Source organism: Somniosus microcephalus, unplaced genomic scaffold (assembly GCF_052327205.1).
Source record: "Somniosus microcephalus isolate GS21.2 unplaced genomic scaffold, FLI_Smic_1.0 unresolved_chr1, whole genome shotgun sequence".
Classification (NCBI taxonomy): Eukaryota; Metazoa; Chordata; class Chondrichthyes; order Squaliformes; family Somniosidae; genus Somniosus; species Somniosus microcephalus.
Window position 1 is genome coordinate 3,240,856 of NW_028225179.1, and position 23,435 is coordinate 3,264,290.

Genomic DNA, 23,435 nt, shown 5'->3' on the forward strand with positions numbered 1-23,435 from the left:
AGGGAGCGCCGCACTGTCGGGGGGGCGGTGCTTCGGGGGTGCGGCCCTGTTGGAGGGGCAGTACTGAGGGAGCGCCGCACTGTCGGAGGAGCAGTACTGAGGGAGCGCCGCACTGTCGGAGGGGCAGCACAGAGGGAGCGCCGCACTGTCGGAGGGGCAGTACTGAGGGAGTGCTGCACTGTCGGAGGGGCAGTACTGAGGAAGCACCGCACTGTCAGAGGGGCAGTACTGAGGGAGCGCCGTACTGTCGGAGTGGCAGTACTGAGGGAGCGCTGCTCTGTCGGAGGGGCAGTACTGAGGGAGCGCCGCACTGTCGGAGGGCTGTCTTTCGGATGAGACGTTCAGGTGGACATAAAAGATCCCATTATTTCGAAGAAGGGCAGGAGAGTTATTCCCGGTGTCCTGGCCATTATTTATCATGCAAATTGGCTGCAGTGTTTCCCACATTACAACAGCGACTACACTTCAAAAGTAATTCATTGGCTGTAAAACCGTTGGTCGTGAAAGGCGCTGTATAAAGGCCAGTCTGTCTTTATTTTCTCTCCTGTATTTACATTAATTACTTATATAAACCTGTTTTACTGTCTCTTGCAAGGGGCGGAATTGCAGACAGGCAGCTTAACGCAAACTTCACACGAAGATCTGACGGAGTCACTCGATTCATCGGGACCTGAATATCATCGACATATGGAAGCAGAAAGCAGCAATCAGATTGCGGGCAAACTGCACACGTGTCTTGTGTGTGGACGTGGATTCAACCGAAGGTGCAGCCTGGGGAGGCACAAGTGTAACCAAAGCGAGGAGAATCCGTGCAAATGTCGGGAATGCGGGATACGATTCAGTTGCCTCTCCGAGCTGGAGACTCATCAAGGCAGTCACTCTGTGAAATGGTCGTTCACCTGCTCTGTGTGTGGGAAGGGATTCACTCATTCAGGCTCCCTGCGGGCACACCAGCGAGTACACACCGGGAAGAGGCCGTTCACCTGCTCCGTGTGCGGGAAGGGATTCACTCAACAATCCGCCCTGTTGAGACACCGGCGAGTTCACACCAACGAGAAGCCATTCGCCTGCTCTCACTGTGAGAAGAGGTTTAACCAGTCTTGCCACCTGTTGATACACGAGCGTGTTCACACCGATGAGAGACCTTTTCAGTGCTCCGACTGCAAGAAGGGCTTCAGAACATCCAGCAACCTGATACAGCACCAGCAAGTTCACACCGGGGAGAGGCCGTTCACCTGCTCCGTGTGCGGGAAGGGATTCACTCTCTCCTCCACCCTGCTGACACACCAGCGAGTTCACACCGGGGAGAGGCCGTTCACCTGCTCCGTGTGCGATAAGGGATTCACTAAACAATCCGCCCTGCTGACACACCAGCGAGCTCACACCGGGGAGATGCAGTTCACCTGCGCCGTGTGCGAGAAGGGATTCAGCCACTCTAACTCACTGCGGGTGCACCAGCGAGCTCACACTGACGAGAGACCCTGCAAGTGCCCTGACTGTGAGAAGAGCTTTAAAAGCACCGAGGATGTGTCGAGGCATCAACGCATTCACACCGGCGAGAGGCCGTTCAGCTGCTCTCACTGCGGAAAGAGGTTTGCTAAGTCATCGAACCTGGTGATACACCAGCGACATCACACCGGGGAGAGGCCGTTCACCTGCTCCGTGTGCGGGATGGGATTTGTCCAGTCCCACACTCTGCTGGTACACGAACGTGGGCACACTGACGAGAGGCCGTTCTCCTGCTCCGAGTGTGGGAAAGGATTCACTCGTCCCTCCTCTCTGCGGGAACACCAGCTGGTTCACACTGACGAGAGGCCATTCTCCTGCGCCGAGTGCGGGAAAGGATACACTCGTCCCTCCTCTCTGCGGCTGCACCAGCGAGTCCACGCTGACGAGAGGCCGTTCACCTGCTCCGAGTGTGGGAAAGGATTCACTCGTCCCTCCATTCTGCGGGAACACCAGCTGGTTCACACTGACGAGAGGCCGTTCTCCTGCTCCGAGTGCGGGAAAGGATTCACTCGTCTCACCTCTCTGCAGGAACACCAGCTGGTACACACTGACGAGAGGCCGTTTAAATGTTCCGACTGCGACAAGAGTTTCAAATGCTCCAAGGGCCTGAAGAAGCATCGACGCATCCACACTGGGGAGAGCCCGTTCAGCTGCTCTCACTGCGGGAAGAGGTTTACGCACTCATCCGCTCTTCTGAAACACCAGCGCACCCACGCTGGGAAGAGGCCGTTCCCCTGCTCAGTGTGTGAAAAGGGATTCACCAGTTCATTTCACCTGCTGAGACACCAGCGAGTTCATACCTGAGCGCACTGGTCCCATTCTGCTGTTAATCACATGAAGGACTATTCTGTGTTAATAATGGCAATTAGGGGGTTGGGGGGCAGTTTGAAGATGCTGATAACCCCAGTAAATAGGCTGGAGATTAAGAGGGGTCAGCCTCAGCTCAGTGGGCGACCCTCTCGCCTCTAGAGTCAGAAGGTCATGGGTTTGAGTCCCACTCTGGAGACTTGAGCACGTAATCTAAGCTGACACTCCAGGGCAGTACTGAGGGACAGCTGCTCTGTCAGAGGTGCCATACCATTTGCCTTCTTAACCGCCTGTTGCACCTGCATGCTTACCTTCAGCGACTGGTACACATGGACGCCCAGGTCTCGTTGCATTTCCACATCTCCCAATCTATTGCCGTTCAGATAATAATCTGCCTTCCTGTTTTTGCCACCAAAGTGGATAACCTCGCATTAATCCACATTGGGCAGATGCATGGCTGATGCAGTATAATCACCCAACCTGTCCAAATTATACTGGAGTTTCTCGGCATCCTCCTCACAGCACACACGCCCACCCAGCTTTGTGTCATCTGCAAACTTGGAGATATTACATCTAGTTCCCTCGTCTAGATCATTTATATATATTGTGAATAGCTGGGGTCCTAGCACTGATCCCTGCGTTACACCACTAGTCACTGCCTGCCACTCGAAAAAAGACCCGTTTATTCCAACTCTTTGCTTCCTGTCTGCCAGCCAGTTCTCTATCCAAGACAGTACCTTACCCCCAATCCCATGGGCTTTTACTTTGCATGCTAATCTCTTCTGCGGGACCTTATCGAAAGCCTTCTGAAAGTCCAAATACATCACATCCACTGGTTCTCCCTTGTCTATTCTACCAGTTACATCCTCAAAAAATTCCAGTAGATTAGTCAAGCACGATTTACCTTTTGTAAATCCATGTTTACTTTGTCCGATCCTGTCACTGTTTTCCAAGTGCTCTGCTATTACATCCTTTATAATGGACTCCAGCATTTTCCCCACTACTGATGTCAGGCTTACTGATCTATAATTCCCCGTTTTCTCTCTACCACCTTTTTTAAATAGTGGGGTTACATTAGCTACCCTCCAATCCATGGGTACTGTTCCAGAGTCTATAGAATTTTGGAAGATGATCAGCAATGCATCTACTATTTATAGGGCCACTTCCTACAACAGGGAGCCGGCTACCAAAGCCTTGCCACCCCCGGAAGACCAGGTGCTCACTCTGTCGACCTCCGACGTAAGGGGTGTTCTACGCGGAGTGAACACACGTAAGGCTGCTGGACCTGATAGCATCCCTGGATGGGTACGCAAGGAATGTGTTGATCAGTTGGCTGATGTCTTCAACGCCATCTTCAATCTGTCATTGGCCCAGGCAGTAGTCCCTGCATGCTTCAAGACCGCTACCATTATTCCTGTGCCAAAACAAACGGCTGTGATGTGCCTGAACGACTATCGACCTGTCGCACTCACACCCATCATAATGAAGTGTTTGGAGAGACTGGTCCTGGCTCACATCAAAGCCAGTGTTCCCGCCTCTCTTGACCAGCACCAGTTTGCCTATCGTGCAAACAGATCAACGGAGGATGCAATCACAACTGCTCTACACTCGGCACTGAATCACCTAGATGGTAAGGAGACCTACATCACAATGCTGTTAATAGACTACAGCTCAGCATTCAACACTATCGTCCCCAACAAGCTGGCCAGCAAACTCCAAACTCTTGGCCTGAACACTTCCCTCTGCAACTGGACCCTGGACTTCCTAACAAACAGACCCCAGTCTGTCAAATTAGGTAACCACACCTCCCCCCCCCCCCCCGACCCTGAACACGGGGGCCCCACAAGGATGTGTGCTGAGCCCCCTCCTCTACTCCCTCTTCACCCACGACTGTGTGGCTGTTAATGGTTCCAACACCATCATCAAGTTTGCGGATGATACAACGGTGGTAGGCCAGATCACCAACAACGATGAGTCAGCCTACAGGGAGGAGGTCCAGCATCTCGTGAAGTGGTGCGCCGATAACAACCTGGCCCTTAACACCAAGAAGACAAAAGAAATCATTGTGGACTTCAGGAAGTCCAAAGGCGGAAGTCACACCCCCATCCACATCCATGGGGCTGTGGTGGAAAGGGTGGACAGCTTTAAGTTACTCGGAGTCCACATCACGGAAGACCTCTCCTGGTCCCTCAACACCTCCTCTCTGGTGAAGAAGGCCCAGCAGTGCCTATATTTCCTAAGGAGGCTGAAGGGATGTAATCTGTCACCCCTGATCCTCTCTAACTTTTACCGCTGCACTATAGAGAGCATCCTGACAAACTGTATCACAGTATGGTATGGCAGCTGTAGCTACTATGACCGGAAAGCCCTGCAGCGGGTAGTCAAAACTGCCCAACGCATTACCGGCACCCGGCTACCGACCATAGAGCACTTATACCAGAAACGCTGTCTACGGAGGTCACGGTCCATCATCAAAGACCCTACCCACCCCAGCCACAGTCTGTTCGCCCTCCTGCCATCTGGGAGACGCTACAGATGCATTCGCACCCGTACGACCAGATTTAGGAACAGCTTCTTTCCCAGGGCTGTCATCCTACTGAACTCCACAAATAAACTCTAAAGCCTGCACATCTGCCAATGCACTTTATTATGGTTATATTTATGTTAATATACTACAAGCCAAATGTATGTTGAATGTTTAAATGTCTTAATCCAAATGTACACTCTCGGGAGCCGCAAGCCTACATTTCGTTGTACTGCACTTGTGCACTAACAATGACAATAAAAGTTGATTTGATTTGATTTGATTTAAGTACCCTAAGATGTAGATTAGCAGGCCCTGGGGATTTATATACAGACCCCCAAACAGTAATGCTGAGGTTTGGGATGGTATTAAATGGGAGATTAGAGATGCGTGCAATAAGGGCACAGCAGTTATCATGGGTGACTTTAATCTACATATAGTTTGGGCTAACCAAATTAGTAACAATACTGTGGAGGAGGAATTCCTAGAGTGTATATGGGATGGTTTCCTGGACCAATATGTCGAGGAACCAACTAGAGATCAGGCCATCTTAGACTGGGTATTATGTAATGAGAAAAGAATAATTAACAATCTTGTGCGAGGCCCCTTGGGGCGGAGCGATCATAATATGATAGAATTCTTCATTTAAGATGGAGAGTGAAGTATTTGACTCAGAGACTAGGGTCCTGAATTTAAATAAAGGAAACTACGATGGTATGAGACTATGTTACATTGGATTACATAGGACATACGGCACAGAAACAGACCATTCGACCCAACCAGTCCAAGCTCCACTCGAGCCTCCTCCCGTCAGGAGAGGTTGAGTAGATTGGGACTCTACTCATTGGAGTTCAGAAGAATGAGAGGCGATCTTATTGAAACATATAAGATTGTGAAGGGGCTTGATCGGGTGGATGCGGTGAGGATGTTCCCAATGATGGGTGAAACTAGAACTAGGGGGCATAATCTTAAAATAAGGGGCTGCTCATTCAAAACTGAGATGAGGAGAAACTTCTTCACTCAGAGGGTGGTAGGTTTGTGGAATTTGCTGCCCCAGAAAGCTGTGGAAGCTACATCATTAAATAAATTTAAAACAGAAATAGATAGTTTCCTAGAAGTAAAGGGAATTAAGGGTTACGGGGAGTGGGCAGGAAATTGGACATGAGTCTAGGTTCGGAATGGTCATGGCCCTGTGGGCCCAGGGGCCGTGTAGCCTTGTTCTGCTCCTACTGTGTTCTAATTCTGTGTTAGATTTCAGGAGATGGTTTTATTCCTGTTCCTGGCTGGGGTGGAGATCGCCTTTACAGAAGGTAAGTACTGTAGAAAATATAGGGACAGAGTGATCTCCTGGAAGAGTTTCGATCGCCTAGACGGGTCGGAGAGGAATTTCCCAGATTTTTTTCTCCCAAATTGGCCATTGGGTCTTTATCTGGTTTTTCGCCTCTCCCGGGAGATCACATGGGTTCGGGTGGATGCAGAGTGATAGAAGATTTGAGGTTAGGATCAGATCAGCCATGATCTTATTGAATGGTGGAGCAGGCTCGAGGGGCCGATTGGCCTACTCCTGCTCCTATTTCTTATGTTCTTATTCCTCATCTAAATCTATCAGCATAACCCTCTATTCCATTCTCCCTCATATGCTTGTCCAGCCTCCCCTTAAATTCAATAGCAAAATACTGTGGATGCTGGAAATCTGAAATAACAGCAGAAAATGCCAGGGCAGCATCCATGGAGAGAGAAACGGAGTTAACGTTTCAGGTCTGGGACCCTTCATCAGAACTGTGTGGTCTAACCAAGGTTCGATACATGTTTAGCATAACTTCCCTACTTTTCAATTCTATCCCTCGAGAAATAAACCCTAGTGTTTGGTTTGCTTTTTTTATGGCCTTGCTAACCTGTGGTGCAACTTTTAGTAATTTGTGTATTTGTACTCCGAGATCCCTTTGTTCCTCTACCCCACCTAGGCTCGCACCCTCCAAGTGATAAGTGAGCTCCCTATTCTTCATACCAAAATGGACCCAGCACTGATCCTTGTGGAACACCACCACCCACCTTCTGCCACTGTCAACAGCCACCTTTTACCATTGATTTGTGAAATAAAGTCTATCAATCAGACGTCTCAATATTTCCTGTTCCATGAGCTTGTTTTGGGGGTCTGGCTCAGCGACTATCCTGTAATCACACCAACAAGTCGCACTGGGCTGAACAATGGAGGAGAGGCGTTGGAGGAGGATGGTGTGATCAACCGTGGTGAAGCGTCGAGAAGGATGAAGAAAGATAGTCCACCGGTTACAGCCGCGGAGGATGTAATTCGTGACTTTTGTTGAGGGCCGTTTCATAGAATCATAGAAACCTACAGCATGGAAGGAGACCATTTCGGCCCATCGTGTCCGCGCCGGCCAACAAAGAGCGATCCAGCCTATTCCCACTTCCCAGCTCTTGGTCCGTAGCCCTGCAGGTTACAGCATCCCAAGTGCACATCCAAGTACTTTTTAAATGTGGTTAGAGTTCCTGCCTCTACCATCCTTTCAGGCAGTGAGTTCCAGTCCCCACAACCCTCTGGGTGAAGATATTTCCCCTCAAATCCCCTCTAAACCTTCCACCAATTGCTTTAAATCTGTGCCCCCTGGTTTTTGACCCCTCTGCTAAGGGAAATAGGTCCTTTCTATCCACTTTATCTATGCCCCTCATAAATTTGTACATCTCAATAAGGTCTCCCCTCAGCCTCCTCTGTTCCAAGGAAAACAAAGCCAGCATATCCAGTCTTTCCTCAGAGCTGAAATTCGCTACTCCCAACAACATCCTTGTAAATCTCCTCTGTACCCTCTCTAGTGCAATCACATCTTTCCTGTAATGTGGTGACCAGAACTGCACTCTGTTCTCTAGCGGAGGCCTAACTAGTGTTTTATACAGTTGAAACATAATCCCCCCTGCTCTTGTATTCCATGCCATGGCTAATGAAGGATAACTAGGGAAAGAGTAGGGCCCATTAGGGACCAAAGTAGCAAGCTGTGTGTAGAGCCAGAAGATGTAGGTGGGGTTTTAAATGAATTTTTTGCATTGTGTTCACTATGGAGAAGGACGATGCGGACATAGAAATTGGGCAGGGGGACTGTGATATATTTGAACATATTAGCATCGAGAGGGAGGAGGTACTAGCAGTTTTAGTAGGCTTAAAAGTGGATAAATCCCCAGGCCCGGACGAGATGTATCCCAGGCTACCATGTGAGGCAAGGGAGGAGATTGCAGAGGCTCTGACACAAATTTTCAGAACCTCTCTGGCCACAGGGGATGTGCCAGAGGACTGGAGAACAGCTAACGTAGTAGCATTATTCAAGAAGGGTAGTAGGGATAAACCAGGGAATTACAGGCCAGTGAGCCTAACATCAGTGGTAGGGAAATTATTGGAAAAAATTCTGAGGGACTGAATTAGTCTCCACTTGGAGAGGCAAGGATTAATTAGGGATAGCCAGCATGGCTTTGTTAAGGGAAGATCATATCTGACCAATTTGATTGAATTTTTTCGAGGGGGTGACTAGGTGTGTGGATGAGGGTAGTGCAGTGGATGTGGTTTACATGGATTTCAGTAAGGCTTTTGATAAAGTCCCGTATAGGAGACTAGTCAGGAAGGTAAGAGCCCATGGGATCCAGGGTGCCTTGACACATTGGATCCAAAACTGGCTTAGTGGCAGAAGGCAAAGGGTGATGGTGGAAGGTTGTTTTTGTGACTGGAAGCCTGTGTCCAGTGGGGTACCGCAGGGATCGGTGCTGGGTCCCTTGCTGTTTGTGGTCTACATTAATGATTTGGATGTGAATGTAAAAGGTATGATCAGTAAGTTCGCAGATGACACGAAAATTGGTGGGGTGGTAAATAGCGAGGAGGGAAGCCTCAGGCTACAGGATGATATCGATGGGTTGGTCAGATGGGCAGAACAGTGGCAAATGGCATTTAACCCTGAAAAGTGTGAGGTGATGCATTTTGGATGGACTAACAAGGCAAGGGAATACATAATGAATGGTAAGACCCTAGGAAAGACAGAGGATCAGAGGGACCTTGGTGTGCATGTACATAGATCCCTGAAGGCAGCAGAACAGGTGGATAAGGTGGTTAAAAAGGCATATGGGATACTTGCCTTCATTAGCCAAGGCATAGAATATAAGAGCAGGGAGGTTATGATGGAGCTGTATAAAACGCTGGTTAGACCACAGCTGGAATACTGTGTGCAGTTCTGGTCGCCACACCATAGGAAGGATGTGATTGCTTTGGAGAGGGTGCAGAGGAGATTTACCAGGATGTTACCTGGGCTGGAGCGCTTCAGCTATGAAGAGAGACTGGACAGGCTGGGGTTGTTTTCCTTGGAGCAGAGAAGGCTGAGGGGGGACCTGATTGAGGTGTACAAAATTATGAGGGGCATAGATAGGGTAGATAGAAAGGAACTTTTCTCCTTAGTAGAGGGGTCAATAACAAGGGGGCATAGTTTCAAGGTAAGGAGCAGGAGGTTTAGAGGGGATTTGAGGAAGAACTTTTTCACCCAGAGGGTGGTTGGAATCTGGAACTCACTGCCTGAAAGGGTGGTAGAGGCAGGAACCCTCACAACATTCAAGAAGCATTTGGATGAGCACTTGAAATGCCATAGCATACAAGGCTACGGACCAAATGCTGGAAAATGGGATTAGATTAGACAGGGCTTGATGGCCGGCGTGGACGCGATGGGCCGAAGGGCCTCTTTCTGTGCTGTATAACTCTATGACATTCCGTATGCCTTCTTAAACACCTTGTCTACCTGGCCTGCTAACTTCAGGGATCTGTGGGCATGCACTCCAAGGACCCTTTGCTCCTCTACACTATTCAGTGTCCTACCATTTAATGTGTATTCCCTTTCCTTGTTAGCCCTCCCCAAATGCATTACCACACTTCTCCGGATTGAATTCCATTTGCCACTGTTCTGCCCACCTGACCAATTTATTGATATCTTCCTGCAGCCTACAGCTTCCTTCTTCAGTATCAGTGTAAGGTGTTTGGTTCCCTCGTCCTTACAAGGGTTCTTTGACTCTGGGTTTTACAGGAACAAAATTGTAGATGACACAAAGGTTTAGGTTCAACCCAAAACTGTTAGTTTATTAAAACCAACAAAACACAGACAAGAACCTGTTGAGTGCGGGCTGAAACTTTCAATCACCCACACGGCCGGTTGTTACTGTTGTGGATTGTAGGCCTGGATCGGAGATGACCTGTCCCCGTCCTCCTTTATCTGACTGCAGCTGCCTACACAGCGCAAACCCCTTGTAGAGTCAACTTATACCGGCTGGTCGTGGCTGACGTCGATTGCAGGCTGGGGCTGGAGATGACGACCGTCTTCCCTTCCTTCTTACACCTGGCAGTTGCTGTCGTTCGAGCTAGCTTCCGAGAGAGAGCTTCCGAGTGAAACGAGAGAGAGCTGAGGTGTGGTTCCTTCTTATAGTTCTTTTAGTCACCTGGCCCCATGCTGGGCCTCCCCCAACCAGTTTCGGTTGTCGGTTTGCTGAACTGTCCGACATTCACACCTCGTCAACCTGTATTTCAATCACCGGAGGTGTACAGAGTTGTGAGATCGAAGATAACTCCTTATTTCCTCTCCCGCTTTATGTAACACATATTCAATGTGATTTCTATTACTGTTGATGGGCGGCTGGCTGATTGACTTGTGTCTCTTCCAGTGAAGCCAGGAAGTCCATCATGACCCCCATTGTTTCAGGTAAACTCAGAGCATTGTCCAGATGTTAATTTTTCCCATCGAAACCAATCATGATTCAAGTCCTCACAGTTCAACGTCAATGTCCTTTTCAGAGTTAACCATGAGTCAAAGCTTTCATTGTCCAGGATCAATGTGTTCTCCAAGGAACATAGAAACATAGAGGATAGGAGCAGGAGTAGGCCATTCGGCCCCTCGAGCCTGCTCCACCATTTAATGAGATCATGGCTGATCATCCAAGTTCAGTACCCTGCCCCTGCTTTCTCCCCATACCCCTTGATCCCTTTAGCCTTCAGAAATATATCCAACTCCTTCTTTAATATATTTAATGAATTGGCCTTCTGTGGTAGAGAATTCCACAGGTTCACCACTCTCTGGGTGAAGTAATTCCTCCTCATTTCTGTCCTAAATGGCTTACCCCTTATCCTTAGACTGTGATCCCTGGTTCTGGACTCCCCCGCCATCGGGAACATCCTTCCTGCATCTAGTCTGTCTATTCCTGTTAGAATTTTTAAGTTTCAATGAGATCCCCTCTCATTCTTCTAAACTCCAGCGAATATAAGCCCAATCATCCCAATCTCTCTTCATACGTCATTCCTGCCATCCCAGGTATCAGTCTGTTGAATCTTCACTGCACTCTCTCCATGGCAAGAACATCCTTCCTCAGATAAGGCGACCACAACTGCACACAATACTCAAGGTGTGGTCTCACCAAGGCCCTGTACAACTGCAGCAAGACATCCTTGTTTAGGATTCAGCAAAGGAGGACAAAGGGATTAATTAAGAGGGGGAAAATAGATTATGAGAGTAAGCTTGCGGGGAACATAAAAACTGACTGTAAAAGCTTCTATAGATATGTGAAGAGAAAAAGATTGATGAAGTGTAGGTCCCTTGCAGTCAGAATCAGGGGAATTTATAATGGGGAACAAAGAAATGGAAGACCAATTAAATACATACTTTGGTTCTGTCTTAAAAAGGAGGACACAAATAAACTCCCAGAGATGTTGGGGAACATAGGGTCTAATGAGAGGGAGGAATTGAATGAAATCAGGATTTGTAGGGAAATGGTGTTGAGGAAATTGACGGCATTGAAGGCCGATAAATCCCGAGGGTCTGATAATCTACATCCTAGGGTACTTAAGGAAGTGGCCCTAGAAATAGTAGATGCATTGCTGATCATCTTTGAATATTCTATAGATTCTGGAACAGTTCCTATGGATTGGAGGGTAGCTAATGTAACCCCACTATTTAAAAAAAGTGGCAGAGAGAAAATAGGGAACTATAGACCGGTAAGTCTGACATCGGTAGTGGGGAAAATGCTAGAGTCCATTATAAAAGATGTAATAGCAGAGCACTTGGAAAACAGTGACAGGATCGGACAAAGTCAACATGGATTTACAAAAGGTAAATCATGCTTGACTAATCTACTGGAATTTCCTGAGGATGTAACTGGTAGAATAGATAAGGGAGAACCAGTGGATGTGATGTATTTGGACTTTCAGAAGGCTTTCGATAAGGTCCCGCATAAGAGATTAGCGTGCAAAGTAAAAACCCACGTGATTGCGGGTAAGGTACTGACTTGAATAGAGAACTGGCTGGCAGACAGGAAGCAAAGAGTTGGAATAAATGGGTCTTTTTTCCGAGTGGCAGGCAGTGACTAGTGAGGTACTGCAGCGATCGGTCCTAGGACCCCAGCTGTTCACAATATATATATAAATGATCTAGACGAGGGAACTAGATGTAATATCTCCAAGTTTGCAGATGACACAAAGCTGGGTGGGCGTGTGTGCTGTGAGGAGGATTCAGAGAAACTCCAGTATGATTTGGACAGGTTGGGTGATCGGGCAGATGCAGTATAATGTGGATAAATGCGAGGTTACCCACTTTGGTGGCGAAGACAGATTATTATCTGAACGGCAATAGATTGGGAAAAGGGGAAGTGCAACGAGACCTGGGTGTCCTTGTGCACCAGTCGCTGAAGGTAAGCATGCAGGTGCAGCAGGCAGTTAAGAAGGCAAATGGTATGTTGGCCTTCGTAGCGAGAGGGTTTGTGTACAGGAACAAGGATATCTTGCTGCAGTTGTACAGGGCCTTGGTGAGACCACACCTTGAGTATTGTGTGCAGTTTGGTCGCCTTATCTGAGGAAGGATGTTCTTGCCATGGAAGGAGTTCAGCGAAGATTCACCAGGCTGATACCTGGGATGACAGGAATGACGTATGAGGAGAGAGTGAGACGATTGGGCTTCTACTCGCTGGAGTTTAGAGGAACGAGAGGGAATCTCACTGAAACTTAAAAAATTCTGACAGGACTGGACAGACTAGATGCAGGAAGGATGTTCCTGATAGTCAGGGAGTCCAGAACCAGGGGTCACAGTCTAAGGATAAGGGGTAGGCCATTTAGGACAGAAATGAGGAGGAATTTCTTCACCCAGAGAGTGGTGAACCTGTGGAATTCTCTACCAAAGAAGGCAGTAGAGGCCAATTCATTAAATATATTCAAGAAGGAGTTGGATATATTTCTTAAGGCTAAACGAATCAAAGGATATGGAGAGAAGGCAGGAACAGGGTACTGAATTTGGATGATCAGCCATGATCTCATTGAATGGCGGAGCAGGCTCGAGGGTTCACACTGGGGAGAGAACTTTTAAATGTTCTGAAAGTGCTTCAAAATCTACAAGTACCTGAAGTGACACCAGTGGCCACACACTGGGAGAAACCCGGGCCCCATGTGTGGGAAGGGATTCACTCAGCCATCCGCTCCGATGATACACCAGCAAGATCACACGAGGGAGAGACATTTAACCCGCTCCGTGTGTGGGCAGGGATTCACTCGGTCCGCGAATCTGCTGGCACACCAGCGAGTTCACACTGGGGAGAGGTCGGTGAAACATTCGGACTGTGGGAAACACTTTCAAATGTCCCAGGAGCTGAAGGGACACCAGCTGGAGAGAGCAGGAAAGAGGCCGTTCACCTGCTCCGTGTGTGGGAAGGGATTCACTCAGTCATTCCACCTGTTGAGACACCAGCAAGTTCACGCTGGGGAGAGACCATTTAAATGTTCTGACTGGGAAGAGCTTTAAAACCTCTGGGGATCTGAAGGAACACCAGCGAGTTCACTCCAATCAGTGACCATTTACATGTTCTGTCTGTGGGAAGAGCTTTAAAAGCTCTGGGAATCTGAAGGGACACCAGTGAGTTCACAGTGGGGAGAGGCCATTCACCTGCTCTGTGTGTGGGAAGGGATTCTCTCAGTCCTCGACTCTGCTGACACACCAGCGAGTTCACACTGTTCTGTAGTGCAGGGCCCTGTAGAATACTGGGGTGACATTAACATGGAATGGATGAACGTTTTATAAATTCTTGTACTGCTGTTTAATCTTTAAGACTGTTGTGCTGATGATTCCCTTCGACTAACTGTTCATGGTGTTCCATAGAATGTACAGCACAGAAACAGGCCATTCGGCCCAACTGGTCCATACCGGTGTTTATGCCCCACACCCACCCTACTTCAATTAACCCGATCAACATCTCCTCCCATTCCTTTCTCCCTTGTGTGGCTTCCTCATAAATCCATCTATGCCATTCACCTCAACTACTCCCTGTGGTAGCGAGTTCCCCATTCCATCACTCTTTGGGTAAAGATATTTCTCCTGAATTCCCTCCTGGATTTATTAGTGCCTTTTATATTTATGGCCCCATAAATATGATGAGATTCTGTTAAGCTGACCAGTATGTTGTTGTACTTTGTCTTTTTCTGATGAATGAAACATTACTGAGCCCCTGTACCCGTGTTATGGGATGAAGTGCCAGACAAGTAAAGGCACAACGTCTGGGTGTGAATCTGATAATAACCTCACGGACCGTGTAGGTGTGATAACCAGACGGGCTTGTGGTTATAGTCTGGTCACAGATGGACTAAATTCCCTGAATTAGCAGGAGTTCAGGAGGCGGTCAACAGACGGGTCCAAACAATCCCATTTCCTGAACGGTAACCAAGCTCGTGTATAAGAACAGGCCACTTAAGCCGTTGTCAGTTGGAATGACTCAGCATCCAAAGATTCACAACCCTCTGAGTGAAGACATTCCTCCTCATCTCAGTCTCAAATGGCCAACCCCTTATCCTGAGACTATGGCCCCTAGTTCTAGACACTCCAGCCAGGGGAAACAACCCCTCAGCATCTACCCTGTCAGTCCCCTTCAGAATGTTATATGTATCAAAGAGATCACCTCTCATTCTTCTAAACACCTCTACTCAATCTCTTCTCAGAGGACAATCCTCCCATCAATCCAGTGAACCTTCGCTGCACCACATCTAAGGCAAGTATATCCTTTCTCCGATAAGGAGAGTAAAACTGCACAGTCCTCCAGGTGTGGTCTCACCAAGGCCCTGGGCAATTGTGCGAAGGCTTTCTTACTCTTATACTCCAACCCCCTTGCAATAAAGGCCAACATGTCATTTGCCTTCCTTATTGTTTGCTGTACCTGCATGCTAACTTACTGTGTTTCCTGTACGATGACACCTCAATCTCTCTGAACACCAACATGTATAAGTTTCTCACCATTTAAGAAATATTCTGTTTTTCTATTCATCCCACCAAAGTGAATAACCTCACATTATACTCCATCTGCCACCTTATTGACCACTTACTTAACCTGTCTATATCCCTTTGCAGGCTCTTTGTGTCCTCCTCACAGCTCACTTTCCCACACAGCTTTGTATTGTGGGAATTATCACCCGATCTGTTTTATGCAGCGCTCTTAATAAAGCCTGGAGAGACAATTTGTGTTCTTGTGAGCTTGATTATCTGGTATCCGAAACCCCAAAATCATTAGAGTCAACCTCAGTGTGATCATAATACAGTCAAGCAGAGTCATGGCTGATCATCCAAATTCAATACCCTGTCCCTGCCTTCTCCCCATATCCCTTGATCCCTTTAGCCTTAAGAAATATATCCAACTCCTTCTTGAATACATTTAATGAGTTGACCTGCACTGCCTTCTGTGGTAGAGAATTCCACAGGTTCACCACTCTCTGGGTGAAGAAATTCCTCCTCATCTCTGTCCTAAATGGCTTACCCCTTATCCTTAGACTGTGACCCCTGGTTCTGGACTCCCCGACCATCGGGAACATCTTTCCTGCATCCAGTCTGTCCAGTCCTGTTAGAATTTTATGTTTCAATGAGATCCCCTCTCATTCTTCTAAACTCCAGTGAGCAAGGCTTGGAAGCTAAGCAGAGCCAGGCCTGGTTAGTACCTGGAGGGGTGACCATCAGGGAAGACCAGGTGCAGAAGGTCACGGAAAGAGCCCTGAGGAGGGGTGGTTGGTGAGAAGGTCACGGAAGGAGCCCCGGGAGGGGTGGCTGGTGAGCAGGCCCGGGCGTTGGGCTGAAGATTGTCGGACAGGAGGAATGGTGGAAATGGAATGGCGGCGCGCACAGACGCAGCGGCTTTGCTTCTCCCAGGACAGTGCTATTTACGTTTAATGTTAATGTTATTTGTACTGGACTCATGGGAGCTTGCAAGATCACATTTCGTTGTTCATGTACTTGTGCATTGTACAATGACAATAAAGTTGAATTATTATTATTATTATAAGCCCAATCGACCCAATCTTTCCTCATACGTCATTCCTGCCATCCCAGGTGAATCTTCGCTGCACTCCCTCCACGGCAAGAACATCCTTCCTCAGGTAAGGCGACCAAAACTGCACACAATACTCAAGATGTGGTCTCACCAAGGCCCTGTACAACTGCAGCAAGACATCCTTGTTCCTGTACTCAAACCCTCTCGCTACGAAGGCCAACATACCATTTGCCTTCTAACTGCCTGCTGCACCTACATGCTTACCTTCAGCGACTGGTGCACAAAGACACCCAGGTCTCGTTGCACTTCCCCTTCTCCCAATCTATTGTCGTTCAGATAATAAGCTGCCTTCATGTTTTTGCCACCAAAGTGGATAACCTCGCATTTATCCACATTAGACTGCATCTGCCATGCTTCTGCCCAATCACCCAACCTGTCCAAATCATACTGGACTTTCTCGGCATCCTCCTCACAGCACACACGCCCACCCAGCTTTGTGTCATCTGCAAACTTGGAGATATTACATCTAGTTCCCTTCTCTAGATCATTAATATATATTGTGAATAGCTGGGGTCCAAGGACCAATCCCTGCGGTACCCCACTAGTCACTGCCTGCCACTCGGAAAAAGACCCGTTTATTCCAACTCTTTGCTTCCTGTCTGCCAACCAGTTCTCTATCCAAGTCAATACCTTGCCCCCAATCCCATGTGCCTTAACTTTACATGCTAATCTCTTATGCGGGACCTTATCGAAGGCCTTCTGAAAGTCCAAATACACCACATCCACTGGTTCTCCCTTATCTATTTTACCAGTTACATCCTCAAAAAATAAATAAGGAGAAACTGTTTCCAGTGGAGGAAGGGTCGGGAACCAGAGGGCACAGATTGAAGGTGATTGACGGAAGAACCAGAGGTGACATGAGGAAACTTTTTTTCCACAGCGAGTTGTTGTGATGGGGAACGCGCTGCCTGATAGGGCGGTGGAAGCAGATTCAACAGGAGCCTTCAAAAGGGAACGGGATTAATACTTGAACTGAAATAAATTGTAGGGATATGGGGAAAGAGCGGAGGAGTGGGACTAACTGGATTGCTCTTCCAAATAGCCGGCACAGACTTGATGGGCTGAATGGCCTCCTTTTGTGCTATTCTATGATTCTATGAATACAGAGAGACAATGTCCCTTTAAATATCGAGGTGTTACGCTGAGGTAAGGAGACACATTGTCCCTTTAGTTACAAAGGAGAAGACAAAAAGGTCACAGACTCTTTAACTGACACAAGTACTGAGAGGGAAGAGGATGTGACGGTCGATGTCCCTTTAACTGCACCGCACATGCATGTGATTAAAGGCATCGGAAACAGTGGAATCGACCCACCGCAGTCGCAATGTGGACACTCTGGTGTGTCAGCGTGTGGGATACACCAGGGAATCCCTTTCACACACTGAGGTTGATTCTAATGATCGGGAGTCCCAGGGTTTTGGATACCAGATAATCAATTTCACAAGAACACAAATTGTCTCTCCAGGCTTTATTAAGAGCGCTGCATAACACAGATTGGGTGATAATTCCCTCAATCTGGAGAATAGAAGTACAGTGGATTCACGCGCGATCTTCTCGAGTCTGTTCCAACTGACAATGGCTTAAGTGGCCTGTTCTTATACACAAGCTTGGTTACCGCTCAGGAAATGGGATTGTTTGGACCCGTCTGTTGACCGCCTCCTGAACTCCTGCTAACTCAGGGAATTTAGTCCATCTGTGACCAGACTATAACCACAAGCCCGTCTGGTTATCACACCTATACAGTCCGTGAGGTTATTATTAGATTCACACCCAGACGTTGTGCCTTCACTTGTCTGGCACTTCATCCCATAACATGGGTACAGGGGCTCAGTAATGTTTAATTCATCAGCAAAAGATAAAGTACAACAACATACTGGTCAGCTTAACAAAATCTCACCATATTTATGTGGCTATAAATATAAAAGTCACTAAGAAATCCAGTAGTGAATTCAGGAGAAATATCTTTACCCAAAGAGTGATAATGGGGAACTTGCTACCACAAGGAGTAGTTGCGGTGAACAGCATAGATGCATTTAAGGGGAAGCCACACGAGGGAGAAAGGAATGGGAGGAGATGCTGATCGGGTTAATTGAAGTAGGGTGGGTGTGGGGCATAAACACCGGTATGGACCAGTTGGGCCGAATGGCCTGTTTCCGTGCTGTACATTCTATGGAACACCATGAACAGTCAATCGAAGGGAATCATCAGCACAACAGTCTTAAAGATTAAACAGCAGTACAAGATTTATAAAACATTCATCCATTCCATGTTCATGTCACCCCAGCTTTCTACAGGGCCCTGCACTACAGTACAGTGTGAACTCGCTGGTGTGTCAGCAGAGTCGAGGACTGAGAGAATCCCTTCCCACACACGGAGCAGGTGAACGGTATCTCCCCAGTGTGAACTCGCTGGTGTTGCTTCAGATGCCCAGAGGTATTAAAGCTCTTCCCACAGTCAGAACATGTAAATGGTCTCTGATCGGAGTGAACTCGCTGGTGTTTCTTCAGATCCCCAGAGGTTTTAAAGCTCTTCCCACAGTCAGAACAGTTAAATGGTCTCTCATCAGTGTGAACTTGCTGGTGTCTCAACAGGTTGGCTGACAGAGTGAATCCCTTCCCACACACGGAGCAGGTGAACGGTCTCTCCCCAGTGTGAACTCGCTGGTGTTGCTTCTGATCCCCAGAGGTTTTAAAGCTCTTCCCACAGTCAGAACATGTAAATGGTCTCTGATCGGTGTGAACTCGCTGGTGTTGCTTCAGATCCTCAGAGGTTTTAAAGCTCTTCCCACAGGCAGAACATGTAAATGGTCTCTCATCGGTGTGAACTCGCTGGTGTCCGTTCAGATTCCTGGAGCTTTTAAAGCTCTTCCCACAGCCAGAACAGTTAAATGGTCTCTCATCTGTGTGAACTTGCTGGTGTCTCAACAGGTTGGCTAACTGAGTGAATCCCTTCCCACACACGGAGCAGGTGAATGGCCTCTTCCCAGTGTGACCTCGCTGGTGTCCATTCAGATTCCTGGAGCTTTTAAAGCTCTTCCCACAGACAGAACATGTAAATGGTCTCTGATCGGAGTGAACTCGCTGGTGTTCCTTCAGCTCCCCAGAGGTTTTAAAGCTCTTCCCACAGGCAGAACAGTTAAATGGTCTCTCATCAGTGTGAACTCGCTGGTGTAACTTCAGTTCCCTAGAGCTTTTAAAGCTCTTCCCACAGACAGAACATGTAAATGGTCTCTCATCAGTGTGAACTCGCTGGTGTAACTTCAGATCCCCAGAGGTTTTAAAGCTCTTCCCACAGTCAGAACATTTAAACGGTCTCTCATCAGTGTGAACTCGCTGGTGTCTCAACAGGTCGGATGACTGAGTGAATCCCTTCCCACACACGGAGCAGGTGAACGGCCTCTTTCCTGCTCTCTCCAGCTGGTGTCCCTTCAGCTCCTGGTTCCTTTTAAAGCTTTTCCCACAGTCAGAATGTTTCACCGGTCTCTCCCCAGTATGAACTCGCTGGTGTGCCAGCAGATTTGAGGACCGAGTGAATCTCTTCCCACACACGGAGCAGGTGAACAGAATCTCTCCTGCTCTCTCCAGCTGGTGTCTCTTCAGATCCTGGGACCTTTTAAATCTCTTCCCACAGTCAGAACATTTAACGTGAACAAGCTGGTGTCTCAGGAGGGTGGCAGAATGAGAGAATCGCTTCAAAAACACGGAGCAGGTCAACGGTCTCTCATCAGTGTGGACAAGCTGGTGTCTCAGCAGCACGGAGGGTGCAATTAATCCCATCCCACACACGGAGTGGGTTAAAGGTCTCTCCCTCGTGTGATCTTGCTGGTGTATCATCGGAGCGGATGACTGAGTGAATCTCTTCTGGAACACGGGGCCAGTGAACAGGCTCTCCTCAATGTGTAGCCACTGGTGTCGCTTCAGGTGCTTGTAGATCTTGAAGCTCTTCCCACACTCAGAACATTTAAAAGGTCTCTCATCAGTGTGAACTCTCTGATTCACTGGTGTGCCAGCAGATTGGAGGACCGATTGCATCAGGTCCTGAGGAATCCTGTAACTCTGACGTGATGTTTGGTCTCAGCCTCCTGTCCGTAAAGGCTCCACTTCTAAAACCCTGTGAAAGGAGTGTAGAAAGGGGTAAGAGGGAGAATGTTGTCTCAATTTTTTTTATATAATCATTCATAGAAACATAGAAGATAGGAGCAGGAGTCGGCCATTCTGCCCCTCGAGCCTGCTCCGCCATTCAATTGATCCCTTTAGCCTTCACGGGATGTGGGCGTCGCTGGCAACACCAGCATTTATTGCCCATCTCTAGTTGCCCTTGAGAAGGTGGTGGCGAGCCGCCGCCTTGAACCGCTGCAGTCCATGTGGTGAAGGTGCTCCCACAGTGCTGTTACACTTCTTTGCAGTGGTTTGGTACAACTGAGGGGCTTGCTAGGCCACTTCAGAGGGCAGCTAAGAGACAACCACATTGCTGTGAGTCTGAAGTCACATATAAGCCAGTCAGATTAGTGAACCAGATGGGTTTTTAACGACGGTTTCATGGTCACCATTACTAGCCTTTTAATTCCAGATTTATTTAATGAATTTAAGTTCTGCAGCTGCCGTGCTGGGATTACATAGAAACATAGAAGATAGGAGCAGGAGTAGGCCATTCGGCCCCTCGAGCCTGCTCCACCATTCAATGAGATCATGGCTGATCATCCAAACTCAGTACCCTGTCCCTGCCTTCTCCCCATATTCCTTGATCCCTTTAGCCTTAAGAAATATATCTAAGTCCTTCTTGAATATATTTAATGAATTGTTAAATATATTCAAGAAGGAGTTAGATATAGTTCTCACTTGAACTCACTTCTCCAGATCACTAGTCCAGGCCTCTGGATAACTAGTCCAGTAACATAACCATTATGGAACGGTACCTGTACTCATGTCCCTTTTCCCAGCCCAGGGGCAGTGAAGCTGATTTTCAGGCCCCAGCTGCTGCACAGGTTGGTTGAAAGGATCAACAGTAATGGCGGCTGGGCCGCCGCGCTGAACTGTGGCTGACCCTGCGCATGCGTCCCATTGCCCCGTCCTCTCCTGCTCCACAGGCACCCGGCCCGCACCGCGCATGCTCAGCACACACCCTGGGCCCCTGTCAATCATCCTCCCCCGCGCCTGCACGCTGGGCCCCTGAGCTCCAGGCTGCCACGCGGGGCTTTCTTTGTAAAGTCGGTGTTGGTGAAGAGCTGCAATCAGTGAGGGAAAGTGAGTTTTCCCCCAGATCCGATTGAGATCACAGGAGGGGAGAGAATAAAGGGGAATCCAAACCTGAGAGTCCGCAGATCCGGGCCCCGAGCGGAGCTTCTTCAGTTTGGCGAAGCGCGCTCTAGGGACACGTGACCCGGGCCCAGGGCCTGATTGACGGGAGCTTCCGACCAATAGGGAGTGAGCGGGGCGGGGCTGGAGGAGCGAGCCGGCGCCCCGTGCGCCCAGCCCCCTCTTCGCCCAACCAGTCACGTCAAGATGTTGCCGTCGTACAATGATAGACCTGAGCTCTCCACCAATGAGCGGGGGAAGGCTGAGCCTGGAGGACCGACCGAGGGGCTTTGGTCCTCCAACCAATCACTGCGAAGGAGGAGGCAGGACCTGGAAACGGCTCATTGGACGGATCGGCCCGCTGCCATTTTGTGAAGGGGCTCAGGATCCGTGATATAATAGCAAAATGCTGTGGATGCTGGAAATCTGAAATAACAACAGAAAATGCTGGAAATACTCAGCAGGCCAGGCAGCATCCGTGGAGAGAGAAACAGAGTTAACGTTTCAGGTCTGGGACCCTTCATCAGAACTGGAAAAAGCTGGAGGTGTAACAGATATTAAGCAGGTGCAGAGACAGGGGGTGGGGGGGGGTTTAGGAGGGGAGGAAGGAATTGAAAGAACATCCTGTGAAAATGTTGCGAATGGGAATGGCAAAATCATACTGCATGAAAAATGGGGGCAGGGATTATGATCTGAAATTGTTGAACTCGATGTTGAGTCCGGCAGCCTGTAAAGTGCCCAATCGAAAGATGAGGTGCTGGTCCTCGAGCTGAGCCTGGGAAAGTTTATTTTTAATGTTCCTTTCACACTTTACAGCTCAAACTAATTTTGTTTTGCAGAAGATACTTTTTATTAAAGAAAAGTTCGCTTTTAAATTGATGAAATAAGAAACCCTGTGGAACAAATACTTGAGTAAAAATATTTTTTCTCCCTGAATTAATTTTCTTAATATTAATTTTCAGCATTTTTAATTATTAATTTCAAGCACTTTAAGAGAAATATGGGAGTGGTGGGGGTTCTCTTAAAGGGACAGGCACTCTCTTTTTCTATGTGATGTTCATTAAAGGGACCGTGTCCCCGTGGATGACTGATTTTAAAGGGACAGCGTCTCCCTTTCTATAATGTGTATATAAGAGACTGACATTTAAAGTAGGGCTAATCCTCTGCTCCCGTGAGTGCTTGGCGAGAAATCAGGTGCTGGTCGCACTCGCCAATTTTCTGCCAAGGGACAGAAAGCAGGGAGTAGTGGTGAACGGTTTCTTTTCAGACTGGAGGGAGGTAAACAGTGATGTTCCCCAGGGGTCGGTATTAGGATCAATGTTCCCTCTAATTTCTTGAGGTGCGTGGCCCCTTTAACAGGCTGCACGGCCCATTCAAATTTCCGCGCATGCGCGTTTTTTCCATTTATAGGGCGGTGAGCCGGCTGCGCGGGACCTCCAGACCGCTGCATGGCTGCACAGCTTAATGTGAACATTGATTCAGACCACTGCTTTATTGATATGTATTAATGACCTGGACTTGGGGATACAGGGCATAATTTCAAAATTTGCAGAGGACACGAAAATGTAGCAAATAATGAGGATAGTAACAGACTTCAGGAGGATGTAGCCAGACTGGTGAAATGGGCAGAAACGTGGCAGATTAAATTTAATGTAGAGAAGTGTGAAGTGATTCATTTTGGTAGGAAGAATGAGGAGAGGCAATATAAACTAAATGGTCCAGTTTTAAAGAGGGTGCAGGAACAGAGAGGCCACGGAGTGTGTGATGAAATAACTCTGCGTTCTGACATTTGTATTGTCTGTTTTGTTGCACTTGTTAATGTCTGGAATGTGTTACAGGTGCAACCACTAATGTTCCTCCCTAGCCCCGCCTTTATGGATCCTCCTGATTGGTGTGAGTCTTATTTATAAGAGCTGGGTCTTACT

General features: G+C 48.1%; 1 protein-coding gene across 1 annotated transcript in view; it reads left to right on the top strand.

The window, feature by feature from the left end:
- The first annotated feature begins 321 nt into the window (after nucleotides 1-321).
- Nucleotides 322-23,435, top strand: part of LOC147093193 (uncharacterized) — a 108,485-nt gene continuing 85,371 nt past the window's right edge. The window contains exon 1 of the mRNA XM_085974190.1: nucleotides 322-2,301. Within this exon, the coding sequence (XP_085830316.1) occupies nucleotides 688-2,301 (1,614 nt within the window). The 5' untranslated portion in view covers nucleotides 322-687. The remainder of the gene's footprint in view (nucleotides 2,302-23,435) is intronic.